This window comes from Thermobia domestica, chromosome 11, assembly GCF_964235325.1.
Source record: "Thermobia domestica chromosome 11, izTheDome1.hap1.1, whole genome shotgun sequence".
In the NCBI taxonomy this organism is placed as follows: Eukaryota; Metazoa; Arthropoda; class Insecta; order Zygentoma; family Lepismatidae; genus Thermobia; species Thermobia domestica.
In genome coordinates, this window is record NC_137464.1 from 207,695,988 (window position 1) to 207,713,094 (window position 17,107).

At 39.0% G+C, this 17,107-nt stretch overlaps 2 protein-coding genes across 2 annotated transcripts in view; one reads left to right on the forward strand and one right to left on the reverse strand.

The window, feature by feature from the left end:
* The window catches only part of LOC145663733 (uncharacterized), an 896,365-nt gene that overhangs the window by 681,410 nt on the left and 197,848 nt on the right, over positions 1–17,107 (reverse strand). The gene's annotated exons all lie outside the window — the stretch shown is intronic.
* LOC145665437 (uncharacterized) lies at positions 6,104–10,458 on the forward strand. Its single transcript, XM_081732745.1, has 2 exons — positions 6,104–7,417; positions 10,444–10,458. The coding sequence occupies exons 1-2, from the start codon at positions 6,104–6,106 to the stop codon at positions 10,456–10,458; spliced, it is 1,329 nt and encodes a 442-aa protein (XP_081588871.1).

Genomic DNA, 17,107 nt, shown 5'->3' on the forward strand with positions numbered 1-17,107 from the left:
TTGTTTGCTTTTCCACAAAAGATGAAAATGTGTTGACTTTATCGTCAAAAAATTTATTAAGCTGTCTACAAACATTGTTAAACTGATTGACTCATTTTAACTTTATTAGGTTTATTTTTAATCCTGTTTCTTTCCAAAGAAAACGGAAGTAATAATAATCTGCTTTATATACATGCATAGAATAGAGCATTCTAGCCCAATCAATAATAATAAATTCTGGAATATTGTTAGTGTTTAACGAAAAAGTAAAAATACTCTAAAATAAATATCCGGAGGCAAACTTATACCAACTTATAATTCTCACTGAGCTAAACAAAAAAAAAAAAAAAAAAAAAATGGAGTGAGTGTGATTCCTCACGCAGAGTTTTCAAGAACATCGAGAGGTAGAGAGGCCGGGGATTGTACAAGCCCCCTCGAGGATGCCTGAGGCAAACGGATTGGGTTGAACTCTGCCGGGATGTGGTCATACCGTGAGATTCCGTAGCTTGTGTGAGCTTATTCCAGGAATTTAAGTAACGGCAAGTATGGGCGGGAGGTGAGCTTCCCTTAACGCTCGCGTAACATACCTGCAGAGCATGAAAAGACCTTACTCGTTATTAGGACCACATCAACCAATAGGTTAACTGGTAGGCACTCATCTAGGAATCTCGGGCTGTCTGCGTAATAGACGTACCCCAATTCCTTAGAGAATAGAAGTTACATCGCAATTTGCGAATGAAGGTTCAGGGACACAACTTGACAGTGCACAATGTGTACGGGGACAATTTGTCCACGTTTGAGAAACTACGAGCCGGGTGCATTTAGTGGCGCCGGTCAAAAACTTACATCGAACCGCCGCAGCACGTCTTGCCAGTGTAGGAAGTGTGAAAGTAGACCACTTGATCCTAACAGTAAATCTTTCTTTTACTATAAAATCTTGCTCAAAAGAGAGAGCTTAACTCCAAAACTCATTCGTCAAACAACAATTCTCACACTCGATCATGGATGAGTCGACCTAATTTTTCTCTGCAAACTTGACTTTACGCTATCACCAGAAATTCATTCAATTGTCTACCGTGCTAGTAATTATCTAATTCATCAGTAGCCAAATTGTACAAAGTTTTTTTAAAAGATGTACTTCAAAGACTAATTTGTATAGAAATCAATAATAATAAACTTTGGTAAAGACAGTAGAGAGGATCGCGCGAAATATGTGTATGGGATATGGATTGCCATGCCAAAATTATCGTTACCCTTTAAGATCTTAACTGATTGGCTCCTTTAACGAACGCGGCTATTGGCCACATGTATGGGATATGGATTAAAAATAGCCATCATTAAAATCAGCGCTACCCATTAAGTTGTTAACGGATCGACTCTACTAACAACACGGTAGAGTTTATTGCTCTAAGAAACCACAAATGACTTATTTTCAGCAACTCAAGTCACTTTATTGTTTTAATATCTCTAAGCTAGAGATGCAAATTGGTATTTATATACGTGTACTTATACTGGTGTAACGAACACTTCAGTTCGATTTCTTTAAGATCTCGTAGTATAACTCATATATAAAACTGTTGTTACTTATTACGCTGATTATTCAATGAATACACACCAGTTTTGATTATTTAAAACTTAATATATTTCAAAATAAGCATTAATTGCATCACAGTAACTCAATATATGTCAATATTATAGGACGTCTTGTTGAATTATATATTATTAATTACATATAAACAAGTACATAGCAACAGAACGGTTACCTCAGTAACAGGATCACTGACCTAACGACGAACAAACATTCATATCTAGCGACACAAAAATAAAATATTACCAAATCAACATTATTCATGACATTACTTATATCAAGGATGATATAAAATAGAGGATCTGCCCATCCTATTAACTCAATGAAGCAGAGAAAACAACCGAACATCGACACGTTTGATTGGCTATTCTCGTTTCCTCCGTGAATGTTGGCTCGAAACATTGCGATCTTATTGGGCGGAGCGGGCAGAGTAGGGGGTGACGAAACTGTGACTTATGGCTTCACGATTTTGATGTAGAGGCAGATTTTCTGTTTTACAACGTCCTTGAACTATATCAATTTTCTTTTTCTTCTTCTAATGTATAGCTAGTACATCCATTAAAGCACTTTTGCTTTGAATATTAAATAAAATAGACGAAAGAAAATACACGTTATCGTTGTACCGATAAGACTTGCGAGAACCAAAGAAGAACGTGAGAGTAATTTGAGTGCTAGGAAGCACAGAAATGGCCACATTGTAACCGGGATTGACTCGTCACGCGCTGACTGAACTCATTGAGATCCAAGCTTAAACTCGTACTCCTTCAACCTCGGGTTTGCTATTTCTCATCTAGGATTGTGCTACGTCCTATCTCCCGCGCATTTCCCTCATTAGGATCACGCTTGCTAAGGGGTAGGTTTCATCATCCTCCGTGGGTCTCTTATTTACTAACTTCAATGGGGTTCGCTCTCACTTAGTGATGTGAGGCGGAAAATTTTCCGCGGAAAATTTTCCATTTCGGAAAATTTTTCGCTATGTTTTTCCGGAAAATTTTCCGTTTTTAAAAAATATCAGTAATCAAGTAACAATTCCTCAGCAATCATGAAATTGATTGAATTCATGTATAGAAATGTTAAAAACTGAAAGATCGTTTAAAGAATCTGAAAATTTTCATGGCTCAGACAATTTTCAGTACTATGTAGGAACAAGTTAAACAATTGTTCATGAATCGAAATATTTCCTGCCTTATATGGAAAAATTGAAGAATTTTTTATGAGTCGGAAAGTTTTCATCATTTCGAAGCAAGAAGTAGAACAACTGTTTTCTGAATCGGAAAGTTTTATTGCTCTGTAGAAACAAGTGAGAGGAATTTTCATAGATCGGAAAATTTTCATCACGATGTAGAAACAAGTGGTAAACACTTTTCATAGACTTGACAAATTTGGATATTATGGATAGTGATGTTAGGTGGAAAATTTTCCACTATATTTAACTGCACATAGAGCTACAAAATTGAATTTCGGTAGAGGAAAGTTAGTCAGTAACAAATTATAATTTTTACAATTAGCTTTCGGGAACCGGAAAATTTTGTATTTCAAGTTGGGAAATAAACTTTTACCACAGTTTTTCTCTCTATAGAAGAACATTTTTCACCTCACATCAACGATGTAGGAATAAGTGGACTATTCTTTTACGAATCGGAAAATTTTCCGTTTCAAAATTTTCCGGAAAATTTTAATCACTGTACAGGACAGACAATTTTTCGATTCATGAAAAATTATTTCACTTGTTCTTACATAGTACTGAAAATTGTGAGAGCCATGAAAAGTTTCAGATTTTTTAAAACGATCTTTCACTTTCTAACATTTCTATATATGAATTCAATCAATTTTATGAATACTGACGAATTGTTTCTTAATTACTGATATTTGTTAAGAAGGGAAAATTTTCCGGAAAAATATAGAAGAAAATTTTCCACACATCTTAACTAGACAACGATGTAGGAATAAGTGGAGTGTTTTTATGAATCGGAAAATTTTCCGGAAAATTTTCATTGTACAGGACAAACAATTTTTCGATTCATGGAAAATTGTTCCACTAGTTCTTACATCGTACTGAAAATTGTCTGAGCCATGAAAATTTTCAGATTCTTTCAATGATCTTTCGCTTTTTAACGTTTTTATATATGAATTCAATCAATTTTATGAATACTGACGAATTGTTACTTGATCACTGATAATTGTTAAGAACGGAAAATTTTCCGGAAAAATATAGAAGAAAATTTTCCATCTCACATCTCGACTAAACAACGATGTAGGAATAAGTGGAGTATGTTTTTATGAATCGGAAAATTTTCCGGGAAAATTTTCCAGAAAATTTTCCGTTTCAAAATTTTCCGGAAAATTTTCATCACTGCTCTCACTTGCAATCCATTTAAAGAACACATGCTCACACTTAGGCTTGATTATTGTGCTTCAAAGCCAGGCTCTCGAATTTTCCCATCTCTGCTGGAAATTATATTCCTTACGGAACGAGGAACATTACAAGTCTTGTCTCCTTTGCGAGACGCGAAATGTCTCGTGTCTCGAGGCAACATTGATTCATTCAAGTTTCAAGTACCAAACATCCCAGTTGGCGCGTACTTGGCTTTTGGCTTCCTACGCTTAAACTTGAAACGCATGCTTGCATAAAATCAGTCTTTTGTTGTACTTGCAAGCGATGCTTTAGACCAGCGTTTCCCAACCTTTTTCAACTTGCGGCACACTACAGGTGTAACTTGAATTCTCGCGGCACATGTAGATATTATTATTATTATTATTATTATTATTATTATTATTATTATTATTATTATTATTATTATTATTATTTGTAAATATAAAATACCGTGGTAATTTTGTTCTGTGATTACTGATATCCTTTTCACAGAGAAGCAAGCTTGATCACTTGTTTTCCTCCGTGGTAAATCATTATGCTTATTTTTCATTCTAATTTAAAAATATAAAACAATTACAATGAAGTATAGCACTAAGGTTTTTAAAAATAAGCTTTCATTTTCGAAAACTGTATCCAAACTTTCATTAAGAAGGAAGATCATTAAATAACAAAGAAACAAATCTTTTGTACTTTTAAAACACAAATATAGATCATTTGTATCCATGTTTGCTTTGTCGAAAGGATTCAATGATATTTTAAAATTTCAAGTTACGAAATAATCTGCAACAATTAAGAAGCAATAATGGTGATAACAATGATAATAAATACTTTTCTAACATTAAAACTGTACAGAATATTAACAGAGTATGAAACTTAAAATTGTAAATTCATAATAGAGGTTCATAGTAATGTGAAACACAGATATACATTTTTTCTCATAAATATAATGTGAGACTCAATGTCCTGCAATTTGCTTGTAATAGAATTAATAATTTTGTTTCGATTTCCTCGCGCACACCGGTTGGGAAACGCTGCTTTAGACCCTTCGCAGAGCGTCATAGCATCACTGGCTATTGACTTGACTTGACTTGTAAAACACTTGCCTCAATCTTGAATGAAACACTGAATGGAAGGTTGTCTCCATGTAACTTCGTTACAGGAATCCAGCTTGCGGTGTGCTTACACGTTTTCTAATTAAGCGACTTGCAATTCGTGCTTACAGCAAGAGATTTGCAACTTGTCTCTGCTACTAGTGATAGTTTCACTGTTACATGATTCCTAGTATTAAAAATATATATAAATTAATAAAGTAGCTGTACGAACATAATGAAGAGAATTTATCAATATTTAAGAGTCTTCATCCCGGCGAAATTAAAATACCGCTAATTTTTACAGTAATTATGGGATATCTTCGAATAGATAAAAGATAATCGAAATGTGGAACAAGAGCGCCCTAGACAATATTATTTTACATGAGAAACCGTTATCACGACTCACTTATCTGCTTTCGATTTCGAGCCATTTTGAAAATCGGCATTTATTTTCGCGTTTCTAAACAGCTGAAAACGGAAAGCCACTAGGTGACTTGTGTATCCTATTGTTGACACCGGTGTGCAATGCAAAAGTGTTCTCTGTGTGGTTTCTGTCCTAAAATGAGGAATTATTTTCGATTGATGAGTTTGAGTCATATATGGGTGTGTATTATGTCTCCGAGGTGAAAGTGGCGAAATCCGTATTAAAATTGGTTTTGAGGTTATCTTATTATAAAGGAATAAAAAAATAGGCCTAATGAGCGTTAAAATTCTGTAAACTTTAACAATGAAATCTAGTGCAGCAGAAGAACGAAAAGTGCTATTTTATCAGTTAATATTCGTTAAAAATGTATGTTTGAAAATTTCAACAATAACAATGAGTAAAACAAAACAGTTTTAATAACTTATAACCTTAATATGGATACATCAAACATTTCAAATGATGTGCAATGTGTTCATTGTAATAAACATTTTCTTAGCCAAAGAGGCTTATCCATACACACAGGCAAATGTCATCATGTGATACGCAGGAGTAAGGGCAGTAACGTGAAACTTCAACAGCCTACCAACTATATTTCGGATTTATTAACCTTAGATTTGAATGACAATTCTTCTGAAATTTTATCCAAAATGAATGATCTTATGTCTCATCTGAAGGCTAATGTTCCGGTTCATCGTCGTGTCCCGCGCGGTGCTCGTTCATCGGTAGCTGATTCTTTATGTGACATTATTCGTAATATCAACAACACCAATAATGTTGATTCTTGGATCGACCTTCTAGTTTTCCCTTACGCAGTGCTTTGCATCCCGCCGCGTTCTGAGAGAGTAAGTAATCTCACCACTTGGATGAAGCTAAGAGTCAGAAACTGGAGGGAACATCATCGTGAAGTATTAATGAAGCAGCATCGAGGGACCAACGAACCTCGCAAACCACAAAAATCCGGCTCAATCAATACCAAGAGCATCGAACAAAAATTAGCAGATGGTGATATACGCGGCGCTATCAGACTACTGATATCCGATGACACTGTGGTTACGCCAGATACGTCAGTACTACATGCTCTCAGAGAAAAGCATCCAGCCCACGCTCACTCATTCATCAATCCCGAACCACCCGAGGACTCGACTACAATAACTAAAGTCTCTTCCATCGAATTATTAAAGGCGATAAGATCCTTCCCCTCTGGTTCGGCAGGCGGAATGGATAATCTCCGTCCCTCAATCTTAAAAGATCTACTTACAAATCAAGACTTTGATTCAAGGGAACGCTTAACCACAGCCATTTGTGAATTTATGCACTTAATTATATCTGCGAAAGTGCCGACCATTTTACGACCAATTTTTTTTGGTGCTTCACTTATAGCACTGAAGAAGAAAAGCGGTGGAATTCGCCCAATAGCTGTTGGCAATGTTTGGAGACGCTTATCAGCAAAAATTATCTGCTTCCGGATACGAGATTCTTTAATTAAGATTCTATCACCACACCAACTAGGGGTCTGTATACCATTCGGAGCAGAATCTGCCGTACATGCTGCCAGAATGTACTACTCATCTTCCCATACTGAAGTGAAAGCATTTTTGAAAATTGACTTCCGCAACGCCTTCAATGAACTCAATCGCGACTCAATGTTACAATCTGTTAAAACTAACTTTCCAACTTACTATCCATACATCTACCAATGCTACTCCGAACCAAGCAATCTTTTTATAAGTGATAACATAATTCACTCACAACGTGGAGTACAGCAAGGTGACCCACTTGGACCAGCACTGTTCGCCCTAACCATCCATCACATTGTTAAGGATATTAACACAGATTTAAATATCTGGTACTTAGACGACGGTACCATAGCTGGAAATATCGACGTAGTACTATGCGCTTTTAGTAAAATTCGTCTAGAAGCTTCATCTATTGGATTGTTTCTTAACTCTGCCAAATGTAAAGTGAGTTTTCTGAGCACCAGAGTTGATGAAATCCATGACCTTTATGAAAGGTTTAATGAAGTAGCACCTGGTATCAAACTCTTATCTCCTACCAATGCGGAACTTTTAGGGGCTGCCATATCTACCGAATCAAGGAGCAAAATTTTATTGGACAAGATATCAAAATTAGAATTCTTTTTTTCTCAATTATCAAAGCTTTCTGCACACTCCGCCTATTATTTACTACGAGCTTCACTCTCACTTCCAAGATTACTGTATTTCCTTCGTTGTTCCCCTTCTTGGCAGGATGATAAATTACTTGACAATTTCGACCACACTCTTAGAACAGGACTGGAATCCATCCTAAACTGTTCTTTGAAAGACAGTTCATGGTTACAAGCTTCCTTACCAGTGGAGAATGGGGGCCTTGGGATTCGTCGAGCCATGGATATCGCCATACCTTCTTTCCTCGCATCATTCTATGGCTCTCGAGAACTAATTGGATCTCTTCTTCAACAGGAGGTTGACTTAGACTCGATTCGAGATGTACAAGAATGCATCGATAAATGGACTAGTCTGGTTGGAATGGATCCCCCACTGTGAACGGGAGGAAGGATGATTGCATGTGATGAATAAATTTAACAAAATAATTAATATGCTAGAATGGAGATGTGGGAGGAGACTTCACATGCACACTGATAATTACTCTAACTTAATGCAACCTCCACTCACAAAGTTAATTTAATGAATTTAGATCAGTCGGTAGAGTCTTATTTAAAAGAAATAAAAATTTGGAAAAGTTAAACAATGTCCTCTGTAGCATGAAACTCTAATTTTCAAGGAACCCGTGGTTTTAACAACCATCCTGAATGTGAAAGTTACCCAAAATACGCACACCGTATTCACGACTCATTGATAATCCCAGCATCTGGCCTGAAAAGGAAACAAATAGACAGAAAAGGGTAACACATACCTTGCAGCCAAACTGTTGGAAAGAAAGAGAAGCTCAAAATTCCGGTGGTAATCCTTTTAATGCACCACTCCAACATTCCAAATGCACAGAATATTGTATTATACAAGAGCACACGCGCGCGCGGTCTCGCACTGAGACCCGAAAAAGAAAAAAAAATGATAATATTTCCTTTTGAAATTTTAAATCACACTTTCAGAGATCTCATTTTAATTGTTCGTGCACGGTTGTTTTAATTGCGCTGATCTCTTCTCTCTTGCAGTGTCTCTGCATGTCAACACTTCCTACACTTCACTGTAGTGTTTCTTCCGTAGTTGGCGACCATCCTCCTTCTTCCTCTGTTGTGCTGCTAGGCTCTTTTACCGTTGATTCTCCCTCTAACATCGGAGTTCTGCTGCATCAGTGGCGGTTCAGCGGGTAGTCCTCTGTGCGATGGTATTAGCGAACCGTTGAATATGTGATGAAAGTTCACACTAGTCTTCCATTATATGACGCCCTGCAATTTTATTTCGCTAAACGCGCCTAATTCATACAAGGGTAAATGCTCAGTCTCTTGTACCTAACGTTATTTAAATAAACTGTACGGTATTTTAGCATTGGTCATTGCCTAAAGAATCAGGCATAGAGTTTGTCTTTACCAATACTATAACTAACTTCAATAATCACTGCAAATAACGTTACACATGTGATATGGCGCTTGACGTATGACTCAAAAGGTTAATACATGTGCGAAGCACTTCACAAAGTATACTACGAAGCAATGTCTCTTCACACTTGCAACTTTTGCCGTACATATTTCACTTAATATAATATCAACTCGCTGACATTTCCTAGAACCGCACCTTCTTAATTGTTAAGAGTACTTCCCACACTCTCATTCCACTAGTGACTGAGTTCAGCGTAAGCGAAGATTATATGACGTTAACTAACTTTTAATGCTCATTTCGTATAACACACGCACAATGTATATGCTTTTAAACTAAAACACTGTCATTTCTGACACACAGCTTAACGCGACTAATGTTGTCGACTCCAAGATTTCAAAGTAATCGTCGGCTAAAACTACGAGTTTTGTGTCCGATGTTCACGACTCGAATATTCAAGAAAGACTGTCTTTCTGGTTGTGTCCCGTACTGTTTTATTCAACTGAAGTTCATTGTTTGCTGGAACTTCGTGTTGGGCCAAACCACTATTGCCCGCTTTCCCCAAAATAGGTGGGGAAGGAACATCACTCACCTGTAGGCTTCCAATGACCTACTTACTTCCGATATTCAACAGTTTTTCATGTTTTTCTGCATTTTATAACTCACTCCAATTACATCGTTAACAGACACTATTTGTGTTTAATAGCTTATTTACTAAGCTTTAATCTTGTGTATAACACTCACTAACACTGTGCCGTACTTATTAGCAATATTTAAATAAACAACAAAATTATTTAAACTTGGTCACTCCACAGGTTCACGTACTCGGCTTGACAAGTGGAACCACCTAGTGGCGACACACGTAACTTTTTGTCCAAGTGACATTGAATATTGCATACCACTGAAATTGATGCATTGAAGGATTTTGATTATTAAATGATTACTCAGGCTAAATACACAATTTAAATATGCTACACAAATGCTGATATATTAAATGAGCCCTAAACAAGGCTGTCGTAGACTGACACGTCAAAATAAGTATTATAATACTATTTGAAGGTTCTCTTCTCTATCAAACAGTATTGAAACTCGTGGATGTTAAAAAAACTGAGCTTTGTGTTAGTCTTTTGAATAATTCTCACAACCATCAACTAGGCTCATCACTGCCATTAGTACAAGCCATTAATATTATTCAAACTAAATATCGATCTAATTATATCTAAATACTACGGGTACATCCAGAAAGTTTATTTACATATCATAACGCATACTATTATAGCAAATCATGTACCAGCGGAGCAGACGGAAATAATCTCTTAACAGAAACATCTTACGGATGTTTCTGTACTATTACAACAGGATTCTGGACGACTACAACCAGGACTAAAGTGAACTCGTCCAAAATTTCAAATTTGTCAACTTTTTCCTTTCAGACGGCAGTTCGTTGACCAAGGGACGCTTCCAGTAACTAGAACGCGAAAAGTAGGCGTGTCTTGAAAATCTAACACCTCTTTGTACCATCAATTTTGTCACAGATACGCTAAAAATTTTATTGCTATGAACCCATTGTACTTGCGGACATAGTGTCTCTATAGTGTCAGTGTATGTTCCTACCTACAACTACACTAGGAATTGAGACTAGCTCTGCATATATGCGAAGAGTGGAGCTCATAGTTATTCTACCCAAATAAAGATAGCTACATTGATTCACTATTTCTTCCCACGCTGCGGTAGACCAAGGCTCCGTTAGAACCGCAAGCTTTCTTTAAGTTTTTTTTTCTCTTAGGCCTTCTCTGCCTCTCTGCAAGCAAAATAGCGTATCTGAACTTTAGAATGTTCTATCTTCTTCGAAGTAAATTTTAAATAATATTAAAATATCGCTGCACCAATATGACGTCCCGTCCTGTTGTTAATCAATGTTCAATTACATACTCTAAATAATCAATATATATACATAAAATACCAATAAAAGTTATCTGCTCCCGCTGCTACGTATGCAAATTCCAATAAACTACATATGTAAATCACTAATTATTCGATTAAATATTCATAAATTGACGCAAAAATTTAATATGCAAATCTTATCAAAACACAGTTCATGTGCTGTTCACATTATTCCCCTCCTAAGAAAATGCAACCGTTAATTGCTTAATCGTTGCATTTTCTCAGAAGTGGTGCCAATACACTTTACGTAAATATCATATATACTCCGTATATCCTCTACTTTAAACAAAATTTCCCTAATGTACATGAATATATCCTAACAATAATAAAATAGAAAACTAATCACTAATATGTCATAATCACTACATAAATTGTCTCTCAATACTAAAATTATCTCTCTGCAATATAAGATTATTTCTCTGCAATATACCACTCAGAGCAACAACTTTCTTTTATGCCAGTAGTAACGAGGTGCGTCTGTGAGTGAATGCATCTTCAGCTTTCCTGCCTGCATGACGCGTTGTGTTTACATTCTTCTCCTTACGACGTCATCAGGTCAGCTGGCTCCTGCGGAGGCGCGGCTTCACGCTGTATGTATTTCTTCAAATGAAACACGTTTTGTTTCATAATGACTTCTCTCGTCTCAGGATCACCGAGAGTGCACACATTATTATGCGCTGCTGAAAGTGTGACGTAAGGTCCCGTGTAAAGGAGAAGCATCTTTTTTGTTATTCCAGAGAAAGCGTCAGACTTGGGAAAAGCTCTTACCAGTACAAAATCTCCAACCTCGAAACGCGCTGGCTCGCGACGTTTATCGAAGGCCTTCTTTCTCCGCTGTGCAGACTTCTTCAAATTTCGTGCTGCTAACTCTACATAGTATTGCAATGACTTGTCTCTCTCTACTTCTGGGATCTCAAATATTCTCGCCAATTCTCTTGATGGTGTTTCTCCCAGGTGTACTTGATATGGACTTAAACCAGTCGACAGATGTATGCTTGAGTTGAGACACTTTTCTATTTTCTCAAGATGTTTGGGCCATTCTTTCTGCTTGTCATGGCACAATTTTCTTAACATTCTCACTGTCGATTTCACACCCACCTCGGCCATGTTTCCTTGAGGATAGTACGGTGTACTATAGATGGGCTTAAGATTTAAGTCCGAGAGTTCCTTCTTCCACTTGGCACTTGAGAACTGTGTCCCATTGTCTGTCAAAATGATCTCGGCGGACGGACACAGTTTCAGGAAATCCTTCAGCTTCTTCAATGCTGTATCTGTGGTGGCCCTTCTGCACGCATATAGTCCTATTAGCTTCGAGAAAGCATCCACGCATACAAGGATGTAACACACGTTGCCTACCCCCACAGGGAGAGGCCCCAACCAATCCAAGCAAATCATGTACCCTGGACGACGAACTAGAACAGGGTTCAGTGGTCCCGAACGATACATGTGAGGGGGGATGCTTTCTGGCACAAATCACAGGAAGCTGAGAACTTCTTGATGGCACTTCTCATCTTCGGCCATACAAAATATTCTGTTAACATTGGTACAAATTTGCTAGCAGACAGATGTCCTCTCTCATTGTGGTAATATTCCAACAATGGCTGCACAAGTACTTCCGGTATGCAAATCCGTAGACCAGACCGGTCACGTTTACATAGCCGTCCATTTGAGAGTAAGTACTGGTGATTCTCGCTGGCGGTTTTCCCAGAGTTTTCCTGATTCTGCAGCTTTCTCTTGACGTCGCCAAATACAGGGTCAGATGTTTGCAGTTCTGGCAACACTGCAATCAGTTCCCTCAACTGACTAGGAATGTGTGTCAGAATGGTCATAAGCGATTCGTTCAATACAAGTTTCTTCGCCTTGTCAAATTGGACACCTGTATTTGGTGGGTACCTGGAATGATAATCACTCAAGTTGTCCTTTGATTTCACATACTGAAACTCGAATGATAGCATGCTCAAAGTAAGCACCCAACGCATCAGACGCTGTGAAGTTAGCCTACATAACAGCAGAAAACGTATCGATTGATGGTCGCTGCGAATTTTGAAGTGATTTCCAACCAAATAATGTTTAAACTTGCAGACCCCATCAATTACTCCTGCCATTTCTTTCTCAGAAATCCCATAGTTTCGTTCTGCTGCATTGAAGATGCGTGACGTCATCCCAATTACACGGACCTCACCATTTTCGTCAAGTTGATAAAGATGTGACGAACAACTTACGTCGGAAGCATCACATTCCAAAATAAGTTGTCGGTCAGGGAGTGGCTTCTTCAGCACTACTTTTTCTCTGAAGACTTCACGTATCCTTTGAAACGCTTCGTCATGACAGGGAAGCCATTTAAATTTCACTCCCTTCTTTAACAACTGAAATAAAGGATACAATATCTCTGAATACTGCGTACTGAATATTCTGTAGAATTGACAGTACCCAATAAAACTCCTTAGTTCCTTAACATTTCTGGGTTTACGAAACTCCATGACCTTCTCCAGTTTCTCCTGCGACTTCTCAATTCCAGCAGGGGAGAGGTCATAACCTAGAATTGAAATTCTACGACGAGCAAATTGACACTTTTTAAATCTTAGGGTGAGACCTCCTGATTTTAACTTTCCTAAGACTACATCAAAATGGCGCATATGTTCTTCAAAAGAAAATGACGATATTGTGACGTCATCAACATAATGGCCGCAGAAATCACGACACTCATCCCCGAGAATGGAATTGATTGCACGCACACATGAAGCCAAACTCTGCTTGGTCCCAAATGGCAGCTTCTTAAATACGTACGTAATTCCATCGTGAAGGAAACCTAAATACTTCTGGCTGTTTTCTTCAACGAGAATTTGTTGGAAAGAATCCACTGCATCTAAGCTTGAAAACCAACGCCTTTCACATAAATCTTGTAAAGTACTCAATGCAGGGATTGGCTGGTCGAATTCACGGCGCGTAATGGACCCGAGCTTGCGCGCATCCAAACAGATTCGTAATGACCCATTCTTCTTCGGTACAATGACCAGCGGACTTAGATAAGAAGTGGGATGCTTCTTTATTATTCCCCACGCCAACCAACGATTAATAGTATTAGTTACAGCAGTTCTGTGTCGAAGTGGGTATGGATACATCCTGGTCTTCATGGGTCGGTCATCGGTCACTTCAATTGAATGGTAGTAGTCCCTTACTGTACCGGGCTTCTCATCAAATATGGATCGATGTCTGTAGAGCACGTCGTACAACTTTTGTTTCTCATCCCCACTCAAATCCGTATACTTTTCGACATGATCTCTAATATCGTTGGGTATAGCCTGGGTTCGAACCTTCGCCCACTCCTGTGGCGAGTATACAACATTCGCAAGTTCGGCTGCAGTTGGGAATTTCCCATCATCCAACTGGCTGCGCAGGGTAGCCAACTCTTGCTGGTGGCATCCACCTGCTGACGCTCGCTCGAACTGCGGCGTAGTCAGCGGTCCCATCCTTGACACGTACATACTACTAACTGTGGGATTATCCAAATCGACCACATCATCTTCGAACTCCCAGGATAATTTTCTTATAAACAGATCTTCTTCCTCTACCTCTATGTCTCGAAAAGAAACTTCTATGTAGTGGGGGTGATTCAACAAAAGGACGTTTTTCTCATAATCCAAAATTGCCCTACTCTCTACAAAGAACTGTGAACCCAAAATGAGTTCACGGTTGAGCCCTTTCACAATTATTGCCGAAGTATAGAACTCCTTACCCGCAATAATTAGTTCTAACAATACTTGGCCGATGATCGACGCCACGGAACGACCGAACGCTGAACTGACTCGTATGTTCGATGACTTGATGAACGCTGGTGGGGGGTCTCGCTGACGTATAACTTCCCAACATTGGAGCGAAATCGCCGATATGCTAGCTCCACTATCTAATAAAGCCAGAATTTTACTTTCGAATAAACCTACTTCTACCTCGGGAAGTGTCACCAAATTATTAGTGGGTAGTTTTTCGGTTGAAGTTTCTAAAAGGTCCCTGAAAATCGCATTCGTCTCATCAAACAAATTCCTGTTTATTTTAATTTTGTCCCCATTTCTCTTCAAAAGCATTATTTCAGGATGACGAATGTCGTTGTTTCCTCCACGATTGAAATGTGTGGTGCTTATTATGCGTTTACATGTATCGCAGTCCTCATCCTCTAGTGTCTCAATACTCTTTACTTGTGTCTCACAACTATCTTCTTCTTTTTCTTCTAAATCATTGTTATGCTCACTAACTTAATTACGCACATTCTCAGTAAGAAAATTCGCCGGTAGTCCCTGAATATTCAGTACGCAAGTATCCAAGGTACTGTTCTGAGAACATGCGGACAGTTCTCAATTACGCTGGTTATTTCCTCGGCTGTTCGCACGAGAATTGCCTCGAGACGAGACTTGTCTCGTGGACTGTGCAGTCCTTTCATCATGAACTCGGAGCTGATTTATCTCTGCAGCATAGTCATTATTGTGGTTGTTGTTACGTTGCTGCGTGTTACCACGACCCCTATTTCTGCCACGTCTTTGCCCCCTATTATTCTGATTTCCCGTTCGAGAACCTCCATCGTCACGAGACTGACCATTGGAGTTTCTCGAACGCCAATTGCCGTTAGAATTAGTATTACTATTGCCATTGCCTCTTCTAGTACCCCTATTTTGATAAGGCCCATTGTCCCTATGGAACCTCCTGCTCCTAGTGGGGTTACTCGGCCTACTGTTTCGTGGGGGGGGGAAGATCGCCCTGTTTCTTCTTCTTCTTCTTCTACTGTGAGCGCATTTATTCCCCTCCTATTATTGGTATTCGGTGGCTGGTACGTGGACTGTAGCTCACCTACAATACTTAATAACTCATCTATAGTGCGTGGTTTCGACGAAACTATGCATCTATAGATTGAGAAAGGCAATTGTCGTGGCAAAACTCTCAATAACACCTGGGGAGGCAAAGGGGGGTCGAGAATACTGTTGGTGTGTAACAACTCCAACAAGTATTCGGTTGGTTTCTTATTGCCCCGTGTTTCGAATCGTGACGTAAGAATAGACGCGCGGAGGTTAGCGAGCTTCTCTTCGCTAAGATAGGCATCTTTGAAGTGCTTAACGAGATCCTGATAACTGTTGCACTTCTTCAGCGTGACCTGCACCCACTGACGTGAGATACCACGAAAACAGTGGGATGAAAATGCAAGCCGTCTTTCTTCCGGCACACCCGTCAAATCGAAATAGTTCTCCAACTCTACTAGAAAGTTGTGGGGTTGGACTTCGGTTTCACATCCCGTAAATACAAGAAGAGACAAATCCCTATGTAGTAGCCCTAGCGCTGATGCTACTTGGCAGGTAGTCACATTACCACTACTACTTCCGGTGTTGTTGATGTTGTTGGGGGGAGGGGCAGCCTGCTCATCTGAGTTCTTCCGCCTGGGGAGCTCAGGGAACTGTCTCGCATGGCTCGGTCCAGCGACCGGCGTGTCAACTCCCTCATGCGAGACAGAGGCTGTTTTGACAGCTGGAACTGTTTTCTCTCACCGACTCCTTTAACAGTTCCAACTGTTCCTCCCATCTCATTTCTGCTCGACGTAATTGTGACTGCAGATGACCCACAGAACTATCTACGGTGGCCTTCACTCGATCTACCTCACTGGATACGGCGGCTACACTTTCACCCACTCTCTCCATGTCACCACGTAAATGGCTGACATCACGAGAGACCTGAGCGAGATCCGAACCAAGGACCTCAGAAATCTCGCCTATCTTATTCTCTGTGTTTACTTCCAATTCACTAATTCTATTTTCTGTTGCCTCTACAGATGTCTTTAGCTCTTGGCAGGATGCTGTGATCTTAGATTCGAGAGCTTCCGCTGAGGAATCAATCCTTGCCTCTAGCTCTGACACATTTTGAAGCATTTCCTGCCTGAAACTGGCAGTAATCTGCTTCTCCACAGCCTCTAACTTCTCTAGCATCGCTCTACTAGAGTTCTCCTGCCTATTCGCTAACTCCGCTAACGTTCTTTCCTGCACTCTTTCTTGCTTCTCTAAATTTTTCTCTTGTTTATCTAGCCTATCTGCAATTTCTAACAGTGATCTTTCGTGAATCTTTTCCTGATTTTCTAATTTATTCGAAATTTCTGTTAACGACTTCTCTTGTTTCTCT

What these genes read in the sequence shown, in the direction of transcription:
- LOC145665437 (XM_081732745.1), top strand. Translation starts at nt 6,104, where the DNA reads ATGAATGATCTTATGTCTCATCTGAAGGCTAATGTTCCGGTTCATCGT.